The sequence below is a fragment of the Mirounga leonina genome, unplaced genomic scaffold (genome assembly GCF_011800145.1).
Source record: "Mirounga leonina isolate KUSES-001 unplaced genomic scaffold, KU_Mleo_1.0 Mir_177, whole genome shotgun sequence".
Taxonomy (NCBI): domain Eukaryota; kingdom Metazoa; phylum Chordata; class Mammalia; order Carnivora; family Phocidae; genus Mirounga; species Mirounga leonina.
In genome coordinates this window covers 4,900,942-4,926,732 of record NW_023270459.1, presented here as the reverse complement: position 1 = coordinate 4,926,732, position 25,791 = coordinate 4,900,942, and the positions used below count along the sequence as shown (strand labels likewise).

General features: G+C 38.2%; 2 protein-coding genes and 1 long non-coding RNA gene across 3 annotated transcripts; 2 read left to right on the top strand and 1 right to left on the bottom strand.

Moving 5' to 3' along the window:
• Positions 1-690: 690 nt before the first annotated feature.
• LOC118022893 lies at positions 691-7,955 on the top strand. Its single transcript, XR_004682590.1, has 3 exons — positions 691-824; positions 6,953-7,041; positions 7,514-7,955. It is a non-coding gene; the product is annotated as an uncharacterized LOC118022893 (long non-coding RNA).
• A 194-nt stretch (positions 7,956-8,149) lies between these two features.
• ZNF30 (zinc finger protein 30) lies at positions 8,150-23,143 on the top strand. Its single transcript, XM_035023584.1, is given in 6 exon segments — positions 8,150-8,209; positions 8,375-8,454; positions 8,456-8,523; positions 9,522-9,620; positions 21,081-22,121; positions 22,124-23,143. Coding segments are annotated over 6 exon segments (1,755 nt in total). The 3' UTR covers positions 22,531-23,143.
• LOC118022868 (prefoldin subunit 1-like) lies at positions 11,876-20,540 on the bottom strand. Its single transcript, XM_035023831.1, has 2 exons — positions 20,431-20,540; positions 11,876-12,628 (listed from the first exon to the last, which is right to left on the bottom strand). Exon 2 carries the CDS (start codon positions 12,579-12,581, stop codon positions 12,213-12,215), a length of 369 nt encoding a protein of 122 aa, XP_034879722.1. The 5' UTR covers positions 12,582-12,628; positions 20,431-20,540; the 3' UTR covers positions 11,876-12,212.
• Positions 23,144-25,791: the final 2,648 nt, after the last annotated feature.

The following is a 25,791-nucleotide window of genomic DNA, read 5'->3' as shown; positions in this document are numbered from 1 at the left end:
ATTCTCCTATCTTAAGAATACACAATAATATAGGGTACAAAATTTAAATATTTAGTAAGAACTTGCTGTGTCAGAGGATGGAAACATTTTTCTCACACCTGTTTGTCTTATTATTAATTGCCACCATTAGTTCTATTGATGTTCTATTTAATAGCATTTCTGTAATAAAGTAAACAATCCAGAAAGAAATAATTTCCAACGCCTATTTTTCATATTTTTATGTTAAAATAATAACACAACTTAGAATATATTATTATTATGGTTTGGGGAGGTCTGGTACGGCAGTGTCCTGGGCTGGCTCTCTACTTTGGGCGTCAAGCGTCGGGCAATCGCGAACTCCTGAATCCTCATCTCTGCCTTCCCTGGGCGGGTCAGGTACTTCCTCGCCTCCCTTGAGCCCCGACGACCAGCCCATTAAACTCGCCCAGTCCTAGAGTTGGCAGAAACACGTCAGGCTGTCAGCTCAGCGAGAGCCTGCGCCTGCGTGATCTCAACACCCACGGGAACTCCCAGAAGTCTCCCGGGCGCCGAGTGGGCGGTCCTTATGGGAGGTGGGCCGCATGCTTTCTACGGTTTTACCGCCCGAGACTACATTTCCCACAGGCTACTGCGATGAGGCGAAATCAGCCTGGGACTACATTTCCCACAGGCCACCGGGGCAACCTGGCCCTCTGCCTTTTCCTCCCACTCTTTCGTGATTGTTGGCGCGGCTGCGGGCTCTGAGGTCTGTGAGGGAGGAGTCGACACCCAGCCTCACCGGGCGGGCGCTGCAGACTCCGACCCGCCCACAGGGCTGCGTGGACTTCTTTCTGTGAAGGAAAATAGTGAGTGCAGGGCGTTGCGGGGAGGGGGCTGGCCGCCGCTGCCCGCGTCCCCGGCGCGCGTGTGTGCGTGAGTAGCGGGGTGCCGGACGGTGAGGGCTCGGGCTCGGGCTGGGCGCCCGCGAAGGCTGCGCGGGAGCGGTGCCACCGTGAGCCGTGTTCTAGGTTCCTGCTGCCTCCTGCCCCTTTCCCCTCCCAGCCAGTGGTCTGCCCTAGACAGACGGTCCCCGGAGGGAGGTCGGTCACGGAGCCTTTGAATGAAAGCTTCCCAGCGGGAAGGCGGGGAACTGATCCGGAGACGGGAGTTTTAGAGCCTTCAGTTTCTCCAAGCAAAGCTCCCGAGGAGACTGGATGGGAAATTACCCCCTTTCTGTTCACTAACTTGCTTTACGAGCACATTTGTTTTCCTCTGCCCGAAGTACTCCACATAATTGTGACCTACTCTGTGTCTTCTTTCCAGTGAATGATGGGGTCCTTAGAGATGGATTCCCCCTCCCTGTGGCCCCTCATCCTCTCTTTTTACCCAATATTCTCATTAGCATTTTAGTTGTTATTTCTCACTACTGATTACAAATCATTTAAATCTTATTCTGTGATCCCTTTTCTAAGCATCGTGATAGTAGGTTATAGGAATACAGTTCCTGAAGTTTGCTCTCAGGGCTTTATTTTAGACTTCGATAGAGTAAAAAGATGAGTATTAGTATTTGGTTGGCAAACTAGATACTACCATACAAGACAACTCACCTTCTCCCAAGGCTTCATCGTCAAGTTCAGCAAGATAGGCATTGGTTTAATAATTTCAGTAGCATATAACAGTCGTCTTCCATGAGAAGCTTTTAGAAGTGGGAATGTGATTGTAGGTTTGAGTGTATTGGTAGGTCTGTGTCCTTAGTCATTTATTTTATTTTAATTTTTTAAAAAGATTATTTATTTGAGAGAGAGAAAGCGAGCACGCACGCACACAGAGGGAGAGGGAGAAGCAGACTCAAGCCTGATGCAGGGCTTGGTCCCAGGACCCTGGGATCATGACCTGAGCAGAGGCAGACACTTAACGGACTGAGCCACCCAGGGGCCCCTAATTTTACTTTTTAAATTTTGTTTTATTTGTTAGGCCTTGATTTGACAGCAGAATTTGTTTACACGTCATTGGACAGTGAGAGGCAGCGTGGTATGCTGCTGAAGAGTATGAGTTCTGAGTCTGAAATATCTGGCTTTGAATCTTGGCTTTGCCACTACTAGATATTTACAATCTACACACTCTGCACACTCTGTTTTCTAAATCTTTAAAATGGGTATAACAATAGTTCCTGCTTCATAGGGACATAATAAGGATAAGATGTATTAATATGTATAAAGTTCCTTAAAACAATGTCTGGAACATAATGAACACTCAGGAAGTATTAACTCTTCATCATTGGTGATTCTGGGTCATTCCTTTCAGAATTCAGTAGCAATAGAATAAGCTTAACTTGTTAAAAACAAATTCTTTTTTTTTTTTAACAAATCCTTTTTTTAAAAAAAATATTTTATTTAATTATTTGACAGAGACACAGCGAGAGAGGGAACACAAGCAGGGGGAGTGGGAGAGGGAGAAGTGGGCCTCCCGCTGAGCAGGGAGCCCTACGCGGGGCTCGATCCCAGGACCCTCAGGATCATGACCTGAGCTGAAGGCAGACGCCCAACCGACTGAGCCACCCAAGAGCCCCTTAAACAAATTCTTAAACTGAAGACTGATTAGGGCTTCCAGGTGACCACAAACCACTTATAATTGCATACAGAGTTGTAGTTTATATATGTGTATTTTTCTGGAGAGAAACATTGTGATTTATTCAATTAATAAAGGTGGTATATGCAATAAAAATATTTAAAACCGTTGGTGTGCAAGCAAAGATTTTGATAGCTGGGAATGATCTTGTACAAAATTAGAGTTCAATATTGTATAAATAGTTAAGTACCTCAGTCCATATTTATGTGATGGAATATTCTGCAACTAACAAAAATATGTTTATAAAGGATCAGTCACAAGAAGAAAAATGTGAAGTAGTTTTAAACTACGTGCACAGTTATGGACAGTAGTATTCAAGGAAATCTTAAATTATATATGAATCTCATTTACTATCATATGGTTTTGTGAGATATTTTTCAAGGACGGTACATATTTTAATTAGTGGAGAAGAGGGATTTGGCCACATTTATGGATCATTCCTTGTGTACCCAAGAGTGTTCTCTCTACTTTGCGTTCATACTCTCATTCAGTCTGCAGTGGCCACTTAACCTGAATTATGTCTTTCAGAGAAGAATAGATATAATTATGTTGATGAGATACAACTAAAAGATGTCCAAGTACTGCTTTTCCCTGATGATCCTATTTGATCTTGGTTTTATTAAAGTCTAGAATGTATCCACTGTGAATAACTGTTTAATTATAACTGTAAAATTATTGTAAAAGTCTTCATATTAAATTCTGAAGGTAGAATTAGGGCAGACTTGTCCTACCCCCCTCCCCCCCAAAAATCAGTAATCCAAAGAATTTATGAAAAAAGTTAACATTAAAAAAAAAAAAAGTTACCCATAACTCTACCTATTAGACTGTGAAATAATAAATAATGTATTTATATTGGTTTCTACCCTTGGTGCCTGCGAATATTTGGTCTTTGACCAGGGTTCCTGACACGGAGCTCCTAAAATCCTTGTGATTTCCTGAGTAATAGGAGTGTTTGACACAGAGCTCCTAAATCTCTTAGAATTTCCTGGGTAATAGCAGTATCTTTTGTTCTAAAGAAGTGACTATTGGGTTCTTGAATGGGGCCTGGTCACTAGAAGGACCAAGCCATGTTTAGAAGCTTGAACCCTCAGAGGTGCCTGGGTGGCTCAGTTGGTTAAGCGACTGCCTTCGGCTCAGGTCATGATCCTAGCTTCCTGGGATCCAGCCCTGCATTAGGCTCCCTGCTCTGCAGGAAGCCTGCTTTTCCCTCTCACGCTGCTGCTCCCACTGCTTGTGCTCTCCTGCTCTCTCTCTCTGTCAAATAAAGAAAGAAAGAAAAAAAGAAACTTGAACCTTCAGCTCTAGCTCCCATTCTCAGGGCAGGGATAGGGGGAAGGGACTGGAAAATGAGTTAATAATTGACCAATCCTATATGATGAAACCTCCGTAAAAATCCCTAAAGTACAGGGTGTGGAGAACTTGCAGGTTGGTTAGCACATCCATGTGCCAGGAGCATGGCACATCCCATCTCCTCAGAGACAGAAGCTCCTACACTTGGAACCTTCCAGACCTCACCCTGTGTATTTCTTCATCTGGCTATTCACCTGTATACTTTATCATATCCCTTAATGTATAATAAACCGATAAACTTAGTGTTTTCCCTGAGTTCTCTGAGCTGTTCTAGCAAATTTTTGAACCTGAGGAGGGAGGTGTGGGAACCCCAATTTATGGCCAGTTGGTTAGAAGTACAGGTGACAACCTGGGACTTATGACTGGTTTCTGAAGTGGGGGCAGTCTTGGACTGAGCCCTTAACTTGTGGGATTTGATGCTAACTCCAGGTAGATAGTGTCAGAGCTCGGAGCTGAGTTGAATTGTAGGGCATCCAGCTGGTGTCAGAGAATTGTTGATGTGTTTAAAAAAAATACATAGTTGGTGTCAGAAGCACTGTGAGTGTGAGAGTAGAGGAAACCAATGCATGTGTCCTAAACACAGACATAATATTAATATTTTGGTGTGCATTTTCCTCCCCCCCATCCCAGTTTTTTGTTAGCAGATATATAGGGTTTTATTGTATCTGCAGAATAGAATCACGCTAATTGATTATGCAAAGTAGGAAAGACTCTTCAACTCTTAGACTAAAACAGGGAAACTATAGGACTCAATGTTCTTTGTGTGCAGCAGGAAGAAGAGGGAAGCACCAGTGATCCTCTTGTTTGAAAAACCTTGGGGCACCTGGGTGGCTCAGTTGGTTAAGCGACTGCCTTTGGCTCAGGTCATGATCCTGGAGTCCTGGGATCGAGTCCCGCATCGGGCTCCCTGCTTGGCAGGGAGTCTGCTTCTCCCTCTGACCCTCCTGCTCTCATGCTCTCTGTCTCTCATTCTCTCTCTCTCTCAAATAAATAAATAAAATCTTTAAAAAAAAAAAAAAAAGAAAAAAGACAAACCTTATCGGTATTTACACGTTTTGGGATTATAGCAATGTCATATAAAAAATATAGGTGCAGGTGAAAGGACTTCCAAGGATCTGTTGTACAAATTACTCTTCCAGTGACAAATTTATATAAGAAAAGAGAGTAAGATGATAGCAGTTATGAACATGTACACCAATCTCCAAGTTGCATAGGAAGAACAGGATTCAACCTTTGTTAGTTATTTCAGTTTTGCATCTTGTAACAGAATGGTGCCTCTCTCTAATTTCTATAGAGAAAGAGGAAATTTAAACATCAGAGAAATCTTTCCTGCTATTTTTTAAAAGAAAAGTTGCATTCTTAAGGTCAGGCTCTAAGTGTTTTCGTTAAAATTATAAGAAAACATGCCAGAGAGAAGTAAAAAATGGAAACAAATTATGTCCTTTATAAAAATGAAATGAGGGGCATGTCATGTTCTTCAATAATAATAATAGCTAACTTATGTTAAGCCAATTTTCTAGTAAGTGTTTTAAATGGATTTTCTTACTTATTCTTCAAGATAACCATATGTAGTAGTTGATATTCTTATCCCCATTTTAATGATGAGAAAACTGAGCTACTGAGGTGTTAGTAAATGCCTGATCAATGTCTTCTCTATTTTCTCTCTATCATCTTGACGTTATCCTGAGCCCACAAAAGAAGTTCTGGTTTGGGTGGTATGGCTTCTTTTTCAGTTAGAATGTAGGAATGATTTTATTTAGGAATGGGCAGAAGCCCTGAATAAACACTTTTCCAAAGAAGACATACAGATAGCTGACAGACACATAAAAAGATGCTCAGTATTGCTCATCATCAGGGAAATGTAAATCAAAACCACAATGAGACACCCTCACACTGTTAGAATGGCTATTATAAAAAAGACAAGAAATAACAAGTGTTGGTGAGGATGTAGGGAAAAGGGAACCCTCATGCACTGTTGGTGGGAATGCAAACTGGTGCAGCCACTGTGGAAAATGGTATGGAGGTTCCTCAAAAAGGTAAAAATAGAACTACCCTACAATCCAGCAATTCCACTTTGGGTATTTACCCAAAGAAAACAAAAACATGAAATCAAAAAGATATCAGCACCCCTATGTTCATTGCAGCATTATTTACAATAGCTAAGATATGGAAGCATCCATCAGTAGATGAATGGATAAAGAAGATGTAGTACATGTATACATACAATGGAATATTATTCATCCATAAAAAAGAATAAAATTTTGCCATTTGTGACAACATGGAGAGACCTAGAGGGTATTATGCTAAGTAAAATAAGTCAGAGAAAGACAAATACCATTTGCTTTCACTTATATATGTTGAATATAAAAAACAAAACAAAACAGAAACAGACTCAAAAATACAGAGAACAAATGGGTGGTTGCCAGAGGGGAGGAGGGAGGGAGATGGGTGAAATAAGTGACAAGGATTAAAAGATACAAACCTCCCGTAAAATAAGTCAATCACAGAGATATGTAGAATAGAGAATATAGTCAATAATAATAACTTTGTATGGTGGCAGGTGATAGATTTATTGGGGTGATAATTCCATAATGTGTATAAATGTCAAGTCACTGTGTTGTATACCTGAAACTGAAACTAATATATGTCAACTATACTTCAATAAAAAAAAATTCCAACCCAAAAAAAAGAGAATGTAGGAATGTAGGGAGGAGGATCTGTTCAAAGCAGAACTGTGCAGGCCAACATTCGATCTAGATCAGCCTCCCCAAAATGAAGTCCTGTCCAGAAAACCTGCTGACATGTCTAATTCTGGCTTCCGTGAAGAAGTGCTGTTGTTCTGCATCCAGCTGTGTGCATCTTGGTTCACTGGGGTTTGGATTTATCCAGAATCCCTCTGTTCTCCAAAATTTCATGTGAGGGTGGTTGTAACATCATTTGGAACCAAAATGCGGGGACAAGAAGGTTTATTGGCTGAAGTTACTGGGTACACTAAAGCCTCCTTTTCTTCTCTCAGCTCTGAATTTTCTAGAGTTTGAACTTCTCTGGTAGAGGAACCCCCCAGGAAGACTGATCGGTTCTTACATTTCTAGAAGCATGGCCCATGTAAGTTGCTTCTCTGTGAAATATTGGGATTTTTAGACTACATAGATATTTTCATTAAGCACCATCTCATTACCTGCTTGATTCCTCCTGTTTGAAACGGTGCCAAACAATTGCTTCTTCCTTATGAGGTCCCCTTTTCTAATTGGTGTTCATTAATTCATTGAGCAAATTACGGAAAAGATCACATGTGATAAATCTTTGCTGAAGGACTGTGGTGGAACAGTGAAGGTGTGAAGTCTCATGAATTATTTGAGCTCCCTGTGTCAGTCAGTGGTTTGGTGAGTTTGAGATATTGGCCTCATTTGACCGTACATCAGAAGATTTAACATTTTCCACAGACCTACTAAGATGGGATTTTGTACTGATTGGTCTCAGTCTTAATATGATGAGATCACATGCTCTGTGAGGCTTTTAGGAACACATTAGGGCCATGACTGTGACATGGAAACATTGATACCATCATTCTTGCCAGGTGATGCCTGAGAGTGACAGTAGGTCAATTTTGTGGTGGAACGGGACCTGCCAGACTTGGGTGACATTCGTTTGATTCTGAATCATAATCCGCTAACTGAAAAACAGCAAAAGTGTTGAGTGAGGAATGCTGCATGGCAATATGAGCTTATTATCGTAAGTCGTAGATTAACGTAGATTATCTGAATTGGGGAAATCAGAGACATTTGGTCAAATCTCATATAAATCTAAAATAATGACTAATTCTGATACATATTCACGAGAGGTACTTTTATGCCATCATGAAAATTTTTTTATTAATATAAGGAAAAATGTTTACGATATGATCTGACATAATAATCTTGAAGCTTGAGAAATTAACAAATTTGTGTAATATCTATTTTCTTTTTTTTTTTTAAGATTTTATTTATTTATTTGAGAGAGAGAGAATGAGAGAGAGCAAGCACATGAGAGGGGGGAGGGTCAGAGGGAGAAGCAGACTCCCTGCTGAGCAGGGAGCCCGATGCGGGACTCGATCCAGGGACTAAGGATTTTATGCTTAAAAAATGCCTATTTCTCTTAAAGGGAAAATAATGTAAAGATTACTATTTCTTGAGAATTTATTAGGTTAGGTACTGAGCAGGCAGTGTCTTTGTGTATGCTGTTTTATTTAACAGAGAAACTTGGATTATTTTATCAATTTCTCAACAGATCTGGAGTACTGTGGTATCCCACAGCATACAGAAAATTTTGACCGTAGCAACAGGGTTCTTCCAGAACATGCAGATATTCTGATTCATTTGCTTCTTATATGCTACGTTGAAACTTATTATCTCCTCTTCTTTCATCTTAAAACATTTTTTTTTTTTTTTAATTTCACCAGACATATGTGGGTTTGCAGTTTCAGGGATCAGTGACATTCAGGGATGTGGCCGTAGCCTTCTCTCAGCAGGAGTGGGGGAGTGAATCCTGCTCAGAGGCACTTGCACAGGGATGTGATGTTGGAGAACTATAGTAACTTGGTCTCACTGGGTAAGTTTACCTCTGTCAAATAAATTAGAATCTTCTCCCCAACATCGTACATTTTAGGGCTATCTTAAGAAGTGAACGTAATTTCTTCCCTCTGTCCCCAAAGAAATGGTTTGAGCTTTGTTAGGCTGGAAAGGATGAAATGGCAGGATTAGAACTCTGGGGTGTTTATTGCATAAACATTGACAAAGGCCAGATTTCTCATTATGTTTATGCTCAAAATTGCTATAAATGCACTATTACTATCTGACCCACCTGCAGTCAAAACAGCTAGACACAGGGTCCTGATTTGTTCTATCTGAAGAGCCTGTGCAACTTATACAGTGGGGGGCTGGATAAACAAATCATTTAAACCTGAAGGTACCTCACTTTCTTTCTTACAAAACAATTACCCTGATTTTGTGGTTAAAATTTATAATTCATGAACTTTGCATTTAAAATTAAATGAGTATCCTATAGATACATATGTTTCAAGAAACTTTTTGGTTTTTCTCTTAGAAAAATAACAGTAATAATGTTAGTAACTCACATTGTGCTTACTGTGTACCAGTCACTATCCTAAGCTCTTTACATGTTTGTATCTGATTTATATTAACTGATTTTTCTCCTCACAATCACCCTATGAGATAGGGATTATTGATAACCATTTCAGATGAGAATGTTGAAGACAGTTTAAGTGTGTTTCCCTAGGTCACACAGCTGGTAGGAGGCAGAAACAGGAATTTGAACCCATGCACTCTGGTACCAGAGTCTGTGTTCTCAATTACAAGGTCATGCTTTCTGTCAAGACATAGGAGAGAGAGAAAGAAAGAGAGAGAGAATAGATTTCACTTAAAATAAAACCTTTTGCCCATCTATTTGGATTCTTGAATCACCTTGCCTTTCCCTGAAGTACTTCTCAATGTCATTTTAGTCTATTCCAAGTTTAACCTAAGCTCAAAGTATTTTTTAATTCCTATTTTATTTCTTTTCTACATTGTATGGCATTCTTACCTTGTAAGCTGGACATTCCATTTCTAAACCACATCTGATTACTTTATTGGAACAATGGAAAGAGCCATGGATGATAGTGAGGAAAGATCAAAGAAGACAATACACAGGTGAGTAAGAGCAGGTCAGGTAGAGAAGCTCTCATTGCTGGAAGTAACCCATGTGGTCAGGGAGTAGGCACATCTCTGAGCTGTTGTTTGTAACTTTCCCTTCAAAGGCCCCAGCAAGGCCTGCATAGAAAGCCTGAAACTTGGGAGAAAGATAAATATCTCACCAAAATTTCCAAAGAAGCTTCACCTTTACCAATTTTATCATTCCCTCACCTTCTCATATTTCCCTGGTCATCTTATTAGGCCTGCTCTCTTTCCCAGTGCAGTATTTCAGCTATTATTTTGAATTTGACTGCTTTCAGCTCCTCTTCTACATTTAGATTTATTTGTATATTCTGAGGTGGTGATAACTGAGCAGAGATAAGAACAAGAAGGGATTAGGCTGTATAATTATATAGAACATTCCAGGCAGAGTGAATAACAAATTTGCATTACTTGAGGTGGAAATGAGCTTTGTGTGATTCAGGAGCAATGAGCAGAGTGGAACAGAATTAATGAGGGGAGAGTAACAAGAAAAAAGGGAGAATATCAGAAGGGACCAAGTCATGTATATTTTTTTGTTAATTATCAGGAACCTGGCTTATTTTCTAAAAGTGACTAGAAGCCATGATCTAATTTACATTTTTCTGATTTAAAAATTTTTAAAAATGAGATGAAGACTAGAAAGCCATGTTAAATTACACAGCTTAATGAGTTATTATAAAACAGATATCCTTAAAACATCAACCTGAGCAGAAGTAAAACATTTAAAAAATAATAATTTCAGGGGCACCTGGCTGGCTCAGTCAAAGAGTGAGCGACTCTTGATCTCGGGCTTGAGTTCAAGCCCCATGTTGGGTGTAGAGATTACTTAAAAATAAAATCTTTAAAAAAATAAACAATAATAATAAACTAATTAAATAAAAATAATTTCAGGCTTACAGAGAAGTTGCAGAATTCTACAAAGAATTTTCCTATTCTCTTCACCCAGATTCTCCACATGAGGAGATAAAACTTCTCCAACTCCCCTCGAGCCCTTTACCAGCTTCTACCTAATGACAACCCTTTTTTCTCTCTCTCCCTGATAGATCACTTCCAACCACATCCAACCTTACGAAGCACCCCAAACCTCGCTATTGGTTTCACTACCTCTCCTCCAATTAGCCTGCTAACCTTTTAGATGAATATCTACTGTTTATTTTGAGGTTCTCAGGTCTGCAGATACCTTCCATCGCTCCCCTCTGCTTTTTCCTGCACAGATGCATAGAGGATGGACTGAATGGGGACAAGGGTAAGAATGGGAAAAGCTGCCGCGAGGCCAATTCTGTAGTGCGAACTGGGGGGTGATGGTGGTTTGGATTAGAATGTTAGTGGTGGAAAGTGGTGAGAAGGTATGGCACTCGTAATGGATTTTGAACATAGAGCTAACAACATGCTGGTGAATTATAAATGGGGGTGGCGGCAGAAGGACATGAAGAAGGATGAGCAGGTTTTGAGTTGAGCAGGTGAATGGTGACAAACTACCTGAGATGGGAAAGAGAGAGAAAAGGCAGGATGGAGAACAAATCTAAACACGCGTACTTTGAATATGTGAAGCTTGAGATGGCTATTAGAAATGCTGATGAGGCTGTTGAATATGCACGCCTGAGCTCAGGGAGAGTATAGGCTCGCACTTGGCAGTTGGGTTTTATTGGCATATGGCTGGTGTTTAAAGCCAGGGGAGTGCGTGAGGTCTCCCAAAGAGCCAGTGCAGACAGAGGAGTCTCACGGTTGTGTCTGTCGGCGGGGCTGCACAAGAGACTGTTGAGAAGCACATTTTAAGGTAGAATTAAGTGGTACCACCAAAGACAAGTGAAGAGTATGTTTCAGGGCGGACGACTGATCACTGAAACAGGAATTAAAACAAGAAACGAGCAATGGCCTCAATATTTGACCTTCCCAGAAGGGGAAATCCTCAGTGGCATCAAGGAACGAAAGCCTGACAGGAGTGGTTTAAGCAGAATGGGAGTGAGTACCCCAGTTCTGTAGAGGCATTGCCTATGAAGAGATGGGGTTGGTTGGGACATGGGGTTACACCTGCATGATTGATGTCGGGAACGCTTCCACAGAGTGGTGAAAATGGAAGAATTAGGAGGAAATTATTGTGGAAGCAATGGCCTTCAGCTGGGCGGGTAAGATGGTGGAATTTTGTGCATAAGAGAAAACGGTGACAGTGGATGTGGATGTCGGTAACTTAATTGATATAGTAGAGGAATGAATATATATCTTTTTGGGGGGGGGGAACAGATGCCTTTTATTGGTCTAAGCAGCATAACTAGTGATAGGCTTGGGCAAAGCCCCCCCATGTCCTGGCTCCCAGCTTCCCTCTCTTGGGAGTTGGTGACTCACCCCCAGGGGAGAAGAGTGTTCTGGGCAGGGGTGGCAGACAGAGCCAGGACAAAAAACACAGAGTTGGGATCTGAAAGGGTATCAGGGTGAAGGAGAAAACACAGGGTTACCAGATCATCCAAAAAAAAAAGTCCATCAGGGCAGAAGAGAGGATGCTTTCCCCACATGGGCCCCTCTGCCCTTGCCAGGAATGGGAGGGGGCAGGAAGCTTCTGCTAGAGATTTCCTACTGTGCCCTTCGTGCCATCAGCATCTCCCGGATGTTGTCCTCAGCTTCCTTCACACTCCGCTCCAGGTAGGATTTTTTCTGTTCTAATTCTTTAATTTTTTCTTCTGCTATTTTCTGTTTCTCTAACAGTTGATTGTGAATTGCCTCCTTGGACTGAAGAATAAACATTCTTCCTACACCTTCATACATGTGAGTCTCATCTACCAAAGTCATAATCTCTGTATCTGTAAGATGTGCATGCTTTTTCGTTCTGTTTAGCTGTTCAATCTGTATGTCTGCAAGCTTCACCTTCTGTTGAGTGTCAGTAACTTTGGCTTGAAGCTCTGTGAAGGCCTTCTTCAACTCCAGATCCACGGGAGCCGCCATCTTGGTTCACACTGAATATATATCTTTTATCTTGTGTTTTCTCAGAGCTATAAGAAGAAAAATGATTAACTGAAAATTAATGAGGGGAGGTATGAAATCTTTGTTGTTGAGTTTACTCATGCTATACTGACTTATTCCCTTTTTGATCATTGCCTCTTATGCAGACGGGTGGTGATAATAGCAGTTTCTTTATTGGTTCTCTACTCTATGCCTGACACTGTTCTAAGCATTTTTTTTTTTAAAGATTTTATTTATTTATTTGACAGAGAGAATGAGAGAGAGAGAACACATGAGAGGGGATAGGGTCAGAGGATGAAGCAGACTCCCCGCCGAGCAGGGAGCCCGATGCGGGACTCGATCCGGGGACTCCGGGATCATGACCTGAGCCGAAGGCAGTCGCTTAACCAACTGAGCCACCCAGGCGCCCTGTTCTAAGCATTTTACACGTTATTGCCTTATTGATTCTCACGGCAACATTGTGAGACGTTTTTCAGATTGCTATCAGTATTTTATTATCTGAGGAAACTAAGACTTGGGATGATTAAGAAATTTTCCTAATTATAGAGCTAGTTCTTAGAACTAGAATTTAGACAGAGTTGGCTTATCTTTAATAATCACTGTGCCATTCTGCATTTGTATATTCTTCTTTTAACTGAAATGTATTGATTTAAACAAATATGTACAGGGTTCTTAATTGATGGATTTTATGTAACTCTTTATTTTGAAATAATTCCTAACCAGAAAATTTGTGAGAATAACACAGAACATACATGTAACCTTTACCTGGAGACTGTTAATATTTTATATATTTGCTTTTTATCATTCTCATTCTGTCCCTTTCCCTTGAAATGACTTCACCTTTACCCTAAATGTTTCAGTGTATATTTCTTTTTCCTTTTTTTCTTTTATTTATATTCTTTTATTTAGAGAGAGAGAGAGTGCACATGAGCAGGGGGAGGGGCAACGGGAGAGGGAGAGAGAGAATCCCAAGCAGACTTTGCTGAGTGCAAAGCCCAACTCCGGCCTTGATCTCACAGCCCTGAGATCATGACCTGAGCCAAAAACAAGAGCCAGAAGCTTAACCAACTGAGCCACGCAGGTGCCTCCTCACTGGTATCCTTTATAGAAAAAAAATAAAATTCAACCCAGTATCCAAGACAAAAATCATGAATTTCATTTAGTAGTCTTCTTACTTTAATCTCCTTTAATTTGAAAGAACTCCTTGGTCTCTCTTTGCCTTTTATGATCTTGGCACTTTTGATGAGTACATGTCTTTTGCAGATTGTTTCTCAATTTGAACAATGTTTCAGTTATTTATTCAGTGTGAGCCCAGGCATTCTTACTGTACTCAGTCAGTTGTAATCTTCTACTATCATTTTGATATTCAAATTGTCTCATATTTGGCAAACGGGAGCCTCTTCATGGTAGCCTCTGTGTCCTTTTTTACTTAAAAAAAAAACCCTTATAATGAAATTTAGTTTTAATATGTGAGCTAGAATATGTAATTAAATGGCATTCACAACTTAGTAAAGAGCAGCTCTAGTAGGATATGGAGATGTAAGTGAGGGCAAGAGATGTAGACGCTGGAGTCTGCTGAGGAGGGATGGCCCAAGAGTGGCTGGGAAGGAGGAATGTCCTAGAAGAAGATGCAGCATCCTAGCAGTGAAGAGAAGGCAGGAAGAAAGACATAGCATTCTTTTTGATAAAATGAAGGTCTTTTGCAACATTTCAAATACAGTTCTGTGGTTGAAAGTCATATAGTTAGGAACATGCACTAATTATTTTTCATTTAAAAAACAAACAGAAGAAATTTAGCTTCTTTTTAAAAAAGCTGATATAAGTTCTAATAGAAAATGTTCACGTTTGACGGGAAGGGGAAAGAAAAAGGAGAGAGGGAAACAAACCATAAAAGATTCTTAAAGATAGAGAACAAACTGAGGATTGATGGAGGGAGGTGGGTAGGGGATGGGCTAGACAGCTGCCGGGTATTAAGGAGGGCACTTGTTGTGATGAGCACTGGGTGTTGTATTTAAGTGACAAATCATTGAATTCTACTCCAGAAACAATATTACACTGTTACGTTAACTAAGTAAAATTTAAATTAAAAAAGAAAAGAACAGAAAATGTTCATGTTTGAAATTTATAATTTTTTTCAGAGACTATTATTTGCATTTAAAATTTTTATTTAGTTTCAGTTCTGTGTCACACGTTTTGATGGGCTCCCACCTATTTTTTTTTTAATTGACACTAACTATTTATTCCTATAATTATTCAGGGTTTAATTAGAATTGATTTTCAGAAATGGAAATTACCTGAAGAAAAGTTTTTGGTTTTTTTTTTTAAGATTTTATTTATTTATTCATGAGAGACAGAGAGAGAGAAGCAGAGGGAGAAGCAGGCTCCCAAGGAGCAGGGAGCCTGATGTGGGACTCGATCCCAGGACCCTGGGATCATGACCTGAGCCGAAGGCAGACGCTTAACCATCTGAGCCACCCAGGTGCCCCGAAAAGTTTTTTTTTTTTTTTTTTTAAACCTATTTCGTAGCTCTTTTCTGTATTATATATTTATCTTTGTGTATTAGTTTTTGCCATAATAAGTCACAAATCTGTAAATTGGTTCTGCTGTAACAAAATACTACAAACTTGGTGGCTTAAGACAACAGAAATCTACTGCCTCACAATTCTCAAAGCCAGAAGTTTGAAATCAAGAAGTCAAGGGCATTCTGTCTCTGAAGGTTCCGGGGAAGGATCCTTTTTTGCTTTTTTGTAGCTTCTGGTGGTTGCTGGTAGTCTTGGCATTCTTTGGTTTATAGCTACATCACTCCCATCTCTGCCTCTGTTGTCACAGCATGTCCTCCTTTGTGTCTGTCTTTGTGTGTCCTCTCCTTTTCTCGTAAGGACACCAGTCACTTTAGATTTAGTGCTCACACTAATCCAAAATGACCTCATATTAATGAATTACATCTATTTCCTCACATTCTGAGGGAGGGGGAACCACTATTCAACCCTATACACTTTGTATCTAATCAGTCTACATATATCACTTTGAGGGCTTTTTATTTTGTTTTTTTTTAAATAAATTGTATTGTTTTTAATGTTTCTTAATGTATGGAAATATGCCGTTCTTAAAAGTCTGTTTTGTTGTGTTTTGGTTTTGTATGTTGCCAACTGAATTAAAATCCACATAAAAGTTGAAAAAGTAATACAGCAATCCTTAAAACCATCACGTAGATTCACCAGTTTTTAATATTTTGCTTTGTTCTGTATCTATATAAAAAAAGTTTTGCTGTACCATTTAAGTTGCACAAATTATAACATTTCATCCCTAAATACTCAAGAATATACTAAGAAAAGGACATTATATTCTATAACCACAACAAGAAAATCATTTTTTTTTTTTTACCTGCAGCACCTATGAGAGGATCATCTTAGGCTCAAATGAACATTCAGACTAAGACTGCCTTTGGTGATCTTGGCTTTAACTATTCGGAATATCACACAGCAGGCACGCCAGCATGTTGTTCGTTCTATGTTCAAAATATGAGTGCCATACCTTCTCACCATTTTCCACCACTAACTTTCTAATCCAGACCACCATCACCCCCAGTTCGCACTACAGAATTGGCCTCCCGATGACCTTTCCCATTTTCTGAGTCCATATGCAACTTGTCTCTCAGTGGTCTTTTTTTACCATAAACGATATTAGTAAGATAGTTCACCACATACCACTTTGTCATCTAGAATGTAATGCAAGCCACATATGTAATATAAAGTCTCCTAGTGGTGAATTTAAAAAGAAAATGGTAAAATTAATAATGCATTTTGTTTATTTCAATATATCCCAAATATGATCAGTACAATTACTATAAAATTACTAATGAGATAATTTACATTTCTCTTTGCTCTAAGTTTTCAAAATCTGGTGTGTATGTTACACTCACAGCACCTCTCAATTTAGTCACATAGCTGGTGGCTACCATATTGGACAGGCTGCTCTAGAGCACTGCTCCCTTTATCTTTGCACTCATCTTCTGATTTACATGATGTTTATGAAGTGTCTTTCTTTGTCACTTTGCTTATCTTTGCCATAATGGGTAGAAAATGAAAAATTTTGAATTCTCAACTGTGTTCAATAAACGCTAAATATTTTTTAAAAGATTTTATTTATTTATTTGACAGAGAGAGAGCACAAGCAGGGGGAGCGGCAGGCAGAGGGAGAAGGAGGCTCTCCACTGAGCAGGGAGCCCGATGCGGGACTTGATCCCAGGACTCTGGGATCATGACCTGAGCCGAAGGCAGATGCTTAACCGACTGAACCACCCAGGTATCCCAAATGCTAAATATTTTTTAAGGCACAAATTGATGTCTGAAGTCTTCTTTGAAACCTTAAAAGATAATGGATGCAATCCTTTGAGCAACACGTTGAGAAAACTGAAGGACAATGTAGTAATGATTTATTTCACTACTGTATCATCTTTCTGGGCAATGCCAGAATTCTTCCATTTCCTTATTTTAATTTTTCTTTTTTGCACACTGGGATATAATTGATAATGATGAAATAGCTTTTCAGATGATGAAACAGAAAAATGTCCCAAGGGAACATTATTCTTTTATTCTTAAAGGAAAAATAGATGATTGGTATCCCATTGTATATCTTAGTTCCATGAAAAGATCCAGTAGAACCCTGTGTAACTGTAAAGTAGAATGAAATTTATTCTTTTTTGAAAATAAGTGAATTTTTGTCTTTGGAAGGTCTTTAAGAAAGAATAAAAGTCAGAAAATATTAATTCTTACAAATAGTTAGAACTGCTTAAAAAAAACTCAAAAACTAAAACTTAATCCCATGGGCCCTGATAATTTATGGAAGGTTAAGACATGTCCCAGGAAGTATGTTTTTCTCAATTTTGTTTAACCCAGAGACAAGGAATTATGTTGGTTTCACTTCTTGGTTTCCCCTGCCACCTTTTTGGTCATTTTTCAGCCTTATCTGGAGGATAGAACATTATCTTCTCAGGAGCAAAATTCTCCAAATGTACACAATTGTTGGATGTGTCATGGTTGTGTGTATATGAAAGTCATTTCAACCTTTGAAAGTGTATTTTCTTATTTTTTTATTTGGAAGATTATTTGGATCTGTTGATAAGAAAATGGTGGCACAACAGCATTTAGGACTGTAGATTATACATTTGAATGCTGTAGTATAGACAATACTATGAGAAATATTATGATCAGGATTTCTAGTCTGCTTCTAAACCAGGATCAAAGACTAGTACTCAAATTCAACCAAAAGAACAGATTCCATCCCTGATCCAAAGAGCCCACAGAACCCAATATGGAGGGAATTATCCTTATTACCTAACTTGGTGATTTCTTACTTGTTTCCTGGGTCATTTTAGTAATCTTAGAGATCTCAGAGAGGTCTTTAAAGATGTGAGTACAACATTCTCCTAAGAGTCATATCTCTGCCTTGTTGGGCCAGTATATTTTCTAAACAGAATCTGTCTAGAACCACTGCCTATCCAATTTCTTGGATACGAGTGCTATACCTTTGTGACATGATCCAAATCTAGTGGTCCTGAACCACAGTGCTGTATAATTCTCCCCATTTTGAGGTCATCTGGTATAGTATGACATGAAAAGCCCTGAGAGCAGAAGAAAGCAGTTCAAAATTCTCCTTTAATGGTGGTGGAAGTTTTTTGACAATAGTCAACACCCAGATTTTCTCCTCTTTGAATGAAATGATCTAAATAGCCTTTTTTTTTTTTTCTGAGAAGTTGGAGAATTGATGGGCCAAACTGATCTTAAGAGATAACAGAAATCATCCTAAAGGCAGTCAGTTTAATGAGATAACATATCTGATCCAATTTTCCAGTTGACTCTTGTGTGCAAATTCAATACTTATCTGTAGGGGCCATCCCAGTGGTCTAGTTTTGGTCAAAATGCCTGTACAGCTTATCATATAACATGGAAATATTTTTAAAAGGTAAACATTTTTGTCTCAGTGGGTTAAGTAGCCAACTCTTGATTTTGGCTCAGGTCATGATCTCAGGGTCCTGGGATCAAGCCCCCCCGAGGTTGGGCTCCACACTCAGTGAGGAGTCTGCTTGAGGATTCTCTCTCTCCCTCTCCTGTTCTGCCCCCCAGTTGCACAGATGCATGCTCTCTCTGTAAAATAAATAAATTAAAAAATATATATATCAACCACTGGATTAGAGTGATAACAGTCCAAACCCACATTATTTAATTTTCCTCCTTGTAACTAAACAGTAATCTGTGCGGTTTTCCTTTTACTTTATTATCCAGGAATATTCATTTCTTTAGCAACTTGTCATGTTGTTAATCCTCATCAGAATAAAAAATATCATTATTTGTAGGAAGGTACTTTGTTACTGTAGTTTCTTGTGTAACTATTTCTTAGTGTTCTAAACTAGTACTTTTTGGTTATCTTGAAACATAGTTCCAATGAAAAGAGAAAGACAAATTATTTGACTCTTTACTAGTAGTTAAATACTTTTTCTAGGGACACCTGGGTGGCTCAGTCATTGGGCGTCTGCCTTCGGCTCAGGTCATGATCCCAGGGTCCGGGGATTGAGCCCTGCATCGGGCTCCCTGCTTGGCGGGAAGCCTGCTTCTCCCTCTCCCACTCCCCCTGCTTGTGTTCCCTCTCTCACTGTGTCTCTCTCTGTCAAATGAATAAATAAGATCTTTAAAAAAAAAAAAAATACTTTTTCTAAGTATGAGATTATTCAACAACAAAGATTAAAAAAATTTTTTTTTCTGTTCACTTGCAAGAATTACTATGGATTCATCTTTTATCCACCCATTATCATTGATTCAGAATGTATAATTGAAAATAATCATTCATGTGTTCCTTTTGTCATTGTATTTGCCATACAGAGCTCCATAGTAAGTCTCTTCTGTTTCTTGAGAAACCTATGAGTCTTCAAAATTTACCTGACTTTTTAAAGGCAAAGATATCTGAGGTTCATCTTGTACCTTCCCTTTCTCATTCCAGAAATTGTTTATTTCTTCAAGGATTATCTATATTATATTAATGGGTTATCAGTGAGTTATTTGTATGATATTGTCTTTTAATTATATCCTAATTCTTTCTTTTGTCTAGAGATTTTTCTTTTTTCTTTTCTTTTTTTTTTGCAATCAATTTCTGCTGTGTGCTAGAGAGTTATAGTTCAGTGCTGAATGAAATAGGGGTTGGGCCTGCTTTTGGAGTTAGTTTTCTGTTGCTTTGTAATAAATTACCACAAATTTAGTAGCTTAAGACTATAGTCCTATGTAATCAAATAATTGTATAGATCAGTTCAGCACAGGATGGCTAAATCCAAGTATCAGCTGTGACTGCAGTTCTTTGGGGCATGGGGTCTTCTTCCAAGCTGACAGGTTACTGGCAGAATTTATTTCCTTCTCACACTTTCCATGTGGCCCCCTCTGTCTTCCAGTCAGCAACCAGCAAGTCTTGTCCATCTCACACTTTGAAGGTCTCTGACTTCTCTTCTGCCCTCAGCCAGAAGAAAGCTCTGCTTTTTAGGGCCTACCCAGATAAGCCAGGTTAATGTCTCCGTCTTAAAGCAACTAATTAGTAACCTTAATTACATATCTTTTGCCATGTGATGCAACATATTCACAGGCATGATATGGGCAAAGGTCATGAAGGCCAAAATATCTATCACAGGTAGGTTTGGGAGAAGTAAATTAAAATTTTTGACAAAGAGAAATAATTATATAATTGAAAACAGGTAGGAATTATAAGAATTAAGTGTTAGAAGATAAAGACATGGACATCCTTAGACAAGGTCAGCAATTTACAGTATCCTGATAAAGTGACATTTTACCTTAAACATATATAGGATGAGAAGGATCCAGTCTGCAAACAACACATGCCAAAGAATTTTTGGGAAATGACATCACCTGCAGATGGAACCAAAAGATGAGAAAATTTGTGACACATTCCAAGTGCTGAAAGGGGAAAGTGAGGTAAATAGGGAACAAAGAAAATTATGACTTGATATGAGGCCTGATAGGTAAGCGGGGATCATATTAATGAAAGATACATGGATTTGACTCTTAAGTGTAAAGAGAAGCCACAGTGGGGGGAAATGAAATTTCATCTGTATCAGAAACATTTATAAGAAATGTTAAACATATCAGTGCCCAGGAACTTGCCTTGTGTATTCTGATTCAGGAGGTCTGGGATGATGCTGGAATATCAGTTTCTCAACAAGCTCTTCAAAGATTCTGATCCACACCTAATATCAGAAGTGAAACCTATTTTATCACCAACGTTGGTATTTTAAATAAACTCTCATTAATCTCTGTATTTCTCTTTGACCTGTTTTTGATTTTTATAACAGTATTTTAGTATTGCCTAGGCTATTTATTTCTAGTAGATATTTTCAATGTGTCTCTTCCATAGAAATCTCTATTCCTATATTTTCTCATATAGGAAAACAATATTTGGGGGGTTTTTTTTGTTTTCTTTCAGATTTTCAGTTGAAGGATGAGACAGTCAGCTCTAAAGAAATGCCCACTATTGAGAAATGTACATCTTTTGCTCTACATCAGAGACTTCTTAACAGAGAGCAATCATGTGAATGTCAGGAATGTGGGAAGACGTTTTGTCAAGGCTCAAACTTTGTTCAACATGAGAGAACACATTCTAGTGAAAAAACCTGCAAACGTAAAGAATGTGGGAAGAACTTTAGTAATGGACATCAACTCACCATACATCAGAGATTTCATATTGGTGAGAAACCTTATAAATGTAAGGAATGTTGGAAGGCCTTTACCACCTTTTCGTACCTTGTTCGACATCAGAGAATTCACACTATTGAGAAACTCTATGAATGTAAAGAATGTGGGAAGGCTTTTATTAGAGGCTCAGGCTTTGTTAAACATGGGAGAATTCATACTGGTGAGAAACCATATGAATGTAAGGAATGTGGGAAGACCTTTAGTAATAGCCATCAATTTACTATACATGAGAGTATTCATACTGTTAAGAAACCCTGTGAATGTGGGGAATGTGGAAAAGCTTTTTATAGTAGCTCATACCTTGTTCAACATCAAAAAATCCATAAAGGTGAGAAACCCTATGAATGTAAGGAATGCGGGAAAGCTTTTATAGTGTATGGAAAACTTCTTCGGCATCAGAATATTCATACTGGTGAAAAACCTTTTGTATGTAAAGAATGTGGGAAGGCCTTCAGTACCTTCTCATACCTTGTTCAACATCAGCGAATTCACACTGATGAAAAACCCTATGAATGTAAAGAATGTGGAAAGGCCTTCAGTAGTAGCTCACCCCTGGTTAAACATCAGAGAATTCATACTGGTGAGAAACCCTATGAGTGTAAGGAATGTGGGAAGGCCTTTACTGTGTATGGACAACTTACTCGACATCAGAGTATTCATACTGGTGAGAAACCGTTCGAATGTAAGGAATGTGGGAAGGCTTTTAGACTTAGTTCATTTCTTAATGCACATCAGAGAATTCATGCAGGGGTAAAGCCCTGCGAATGCAAGGAATGGGGAAGGCCTTTAGTCATGCCTCATACCTTGTTCACCATGAAAGACTTCATACAGATGAGAATCCGTATGAGTGTAAAGAGTGTGGGAAGACCTTTAGTTCTGGCTCTTCCCTAGTTCAACATCAGAGGATTCATACTGGTGAGAAACCTTATGAATGTAAGGAATGTGGAAAGGCCTTTACTGTGTATGGACAACTTATTGGACATCAGAGTGTTCATACTGGTGAGAAACCCTTTGAATGTAAGGAATGTGGCAAGGCCTTTAGACTTAATTCATTCCTTAGTGAACATCAGAGGATACACACCGGTGAGAAACCCTTTAAATGTAGAAAATGTGGGAAGGCCTTTAGATATAGTTCAGCCCTTAAAGTACATCAGAGAAACCATATGTGTGTAAAACCCTAAAAATTTAAGGAATTTGGGAAGTCCATTATGTATGGCTTAAACATTGTTCAGCATCAGAGAATTTATGCTAATGAGAAACATGGATGTTAAAAATCTTGGTAGGCCTTTAGAAAATATTCTCCTATTAGAGAATTCATAATGGAATTCAGAAAACATAAAGCCTTTATTTGTCATTCTTGTGTTTATAATATTTGAATCCGAATATTCTGGATTGGTGGCCAATTCAGAAAAGGTGGGAGACATTAATATAGCATTGATAGCATGAAAGTTTATATGACATATTCTAATATGGTTGAATGAACTAGTGAATAAAAAAACCTTCCAGTACTCTTAAATCATTGCTAAACTTCAGATAATCCATCCTGATTTTTAAAAAGCAGTTTATATTGGAAAGCCTACCATAGCACAGATGTCAATTCTTGTCATTGTCATGCCACCACTGTCAAGCTGTTTGACATTAGGCACCTTACTTTTTATTTCAGGGCATTGCTTTAAAATGGTGGTGATAGAACCTACATACTTGTAAAAACCTATGCTCAATATTTATTAATTTTATTATTAGCATTTTTTATGCTCAATATTTATTGATTATTAGCATTTTTTAAATTTTTAAAAAGATTTTATTATTTATTTGACAGAGAGAGACACAGCGAGAGAGGGAACACAAGCAGGGGGAGTGGGAGAGGGAGAAGCAGGCTTCCCGCAGAGCAGGGAGCCCCGCATCGGGCTCCCTGTTCAGCGGGAGTCTGCTTCTCCCCCTCCTTTCCACTTGTGCTCTCTCTCACTGTCTCTCAAATAAATAAATAAAATATTTTAAAAATAAAATTAATTAGAAACTTACTGTCACAGTGTATGCAATTAATAAAGGTGTTAAAAGAAGGGACAATCATACACATTTGTTCTAGGACCATTTCTTGAAACAAATTCTCTCCCTCCATTGTGTTACTTTGTGAAAATCAGTAGACTGCATAACATTTATTTCCGAATACTCTTATATACTATTGTACCATGTGTCTATTATTCTAACAGTACCAAAGAGTATTGATTACTGCATATTTCAAAACTGCTACTGCTTTGTTGAAAGTCTTTTTCAGTTACATATTTTAAAATCAGCTTGTCAATTGCTATGGGGGAAAATGTTTTGGGGGATTATAATATGGATTGTATTGAATCTATTGATCAATATGGAGGTAATTCACATCTGAACACTACTGAGTCCACCAATTCATGAACATCTGTTTCTTTTTATTTAGGTCTTTAATTTCTCTTAGCAATGCTGGGTAATATTCAGTCTTCCTCATATTTTATTAAACTTATCCTTAAGTATGTCATAATTCTTGATGTTATGATAAATTCTGTTGTTAAATATATATAATATACATAAATACTTTATATATATAACAATATATAACAAATGAATATATACACACACACACACACACACACACACATATATGTTGCTCATTTGTTTTTATTGTTGAGTAGTAGTCCTTATGGGTGAACCACAATCTGTTTATCCATTCACCAGATGATAGCAGTTTGGGTTGTTTCCAGGTTTGGGCAATCATTAATAAAGGCACTGTTGGTACTTTTGTGTGGACATTTTCATTTCTTTAGGTAAATACCTAGGAGTAGAGATGCTGTCATATGGTAACTACATGTTTTTAACTTTACAAGAAATTTACCAAACTATTTTCCCAAGTAACTGTATTATTTTACATTCCCAACATCAATGTATGAAAGTTCCAGTTATTACACTGTTGCCAGCACTTGGTATTGTCAGTTTGTTTTTGTTTTCAGTTACTCTAATAGGTGTCTGATGGTACCTCACTGTGTTTTTAATTTGCATTTTCCTAGTGGCTAATATGTTCGCCACTTTTTCAAGTGATTATTTGACATCCACATATCTTGTGAAGCATTTATTTATTGGGCTGTTTGTTCTCATACTGTTGAGTTTTGAAGAGTTCTTTATATATTCTAGATATAAGCTCTTTGTTAGATGTGTGATTTATAAATATATTTTGTCCAATCCAGTTTGTTTTTTTTATTATCTTAACTATCTTTTATAGAGCAAAGGTATTTAATTTTCATATACTCCCATTTTATCAGTTTACCTTATGGATAGTGCATTTGGTGTTTTATCTTAGAACTCTTCGCCTAACCCAAGGTCATGAAGATTTTTTTTCCTGTATTCCCTTCTCGGAGTTTTATACTTTAACATTTTGTGTCTATGATTCATTTTGAAATAATTTTTGTGTAATATGTGAGGTTATAGGTCGAGGTTCATTTTTTGCATTTGGGTGTCCAGTTGTTCCAACACCACCTGTTGCAAAGGTTATCCTTTCTTTATTGAATTGCCTTTGAACTTTTGTCAAATATGAATCTTCCACCTCCTGATAAACATCATTATACCTATTACTGGTCTAAGGAAGATTGGATGTATCAGAAAAAAATTATGAATAATGATTGAGACCATTCAACAAGTTCTGACTCATTTATAACCAAACTCTATCAATTCCTGTTTCCTTCTTTGATTATATATTTTGGACTCCATGGGCTCCATAGTGTTTATGTTGTACAGGCAGTAGGAGTAAATCCAACATACTCATAGCCCCAGCCTCCACCCAGACCCTCCCCTACCATGATGACCACTCACACCATCATCTGAGTACTTATTGTCTCCATTTATCTTTTCCATTTTGCTACTATATAGTACTCATTTTGATGGATTTCAATTGTTTCCTTTCTGTGTAAACTATGCAACCTCCAAAAATATGCTTATAGATACTGATATTTGGTATTATCCAAAGAAATAATGGTACAAAACACAACTCTACCATAATCTGAAGCACATACAGTTTTAAGTCACTGTTTTAGTGACATTTTTCCATGGTTTTTTTTTTTTTAATTGAGGCATAATTGACATAACATTTTCAGGTATACAACATAATGATTCAACATTTGTATATACACTGTAAAATGATCACTATAATGTCAGGTTTCCTCCTATCATCATATAAAGTTACATATATCATAAATATTGTTGACTATAGCCACCATGCTGTACATTATATCCCCATGACTTATTTATTTAATGACTAGAAGTTGTTATATCTTGACTTCCTTTGCCCATTTCACCCACCTCTGTTCTGGCAACCACAAATTTGTTCTCTGCATCTATGAGTTTTGTTTGTTTTCCACATATAAGTGAAATCATACAGTATTTGTTTTTTCCTGACTTATATCACTTAACATAATACC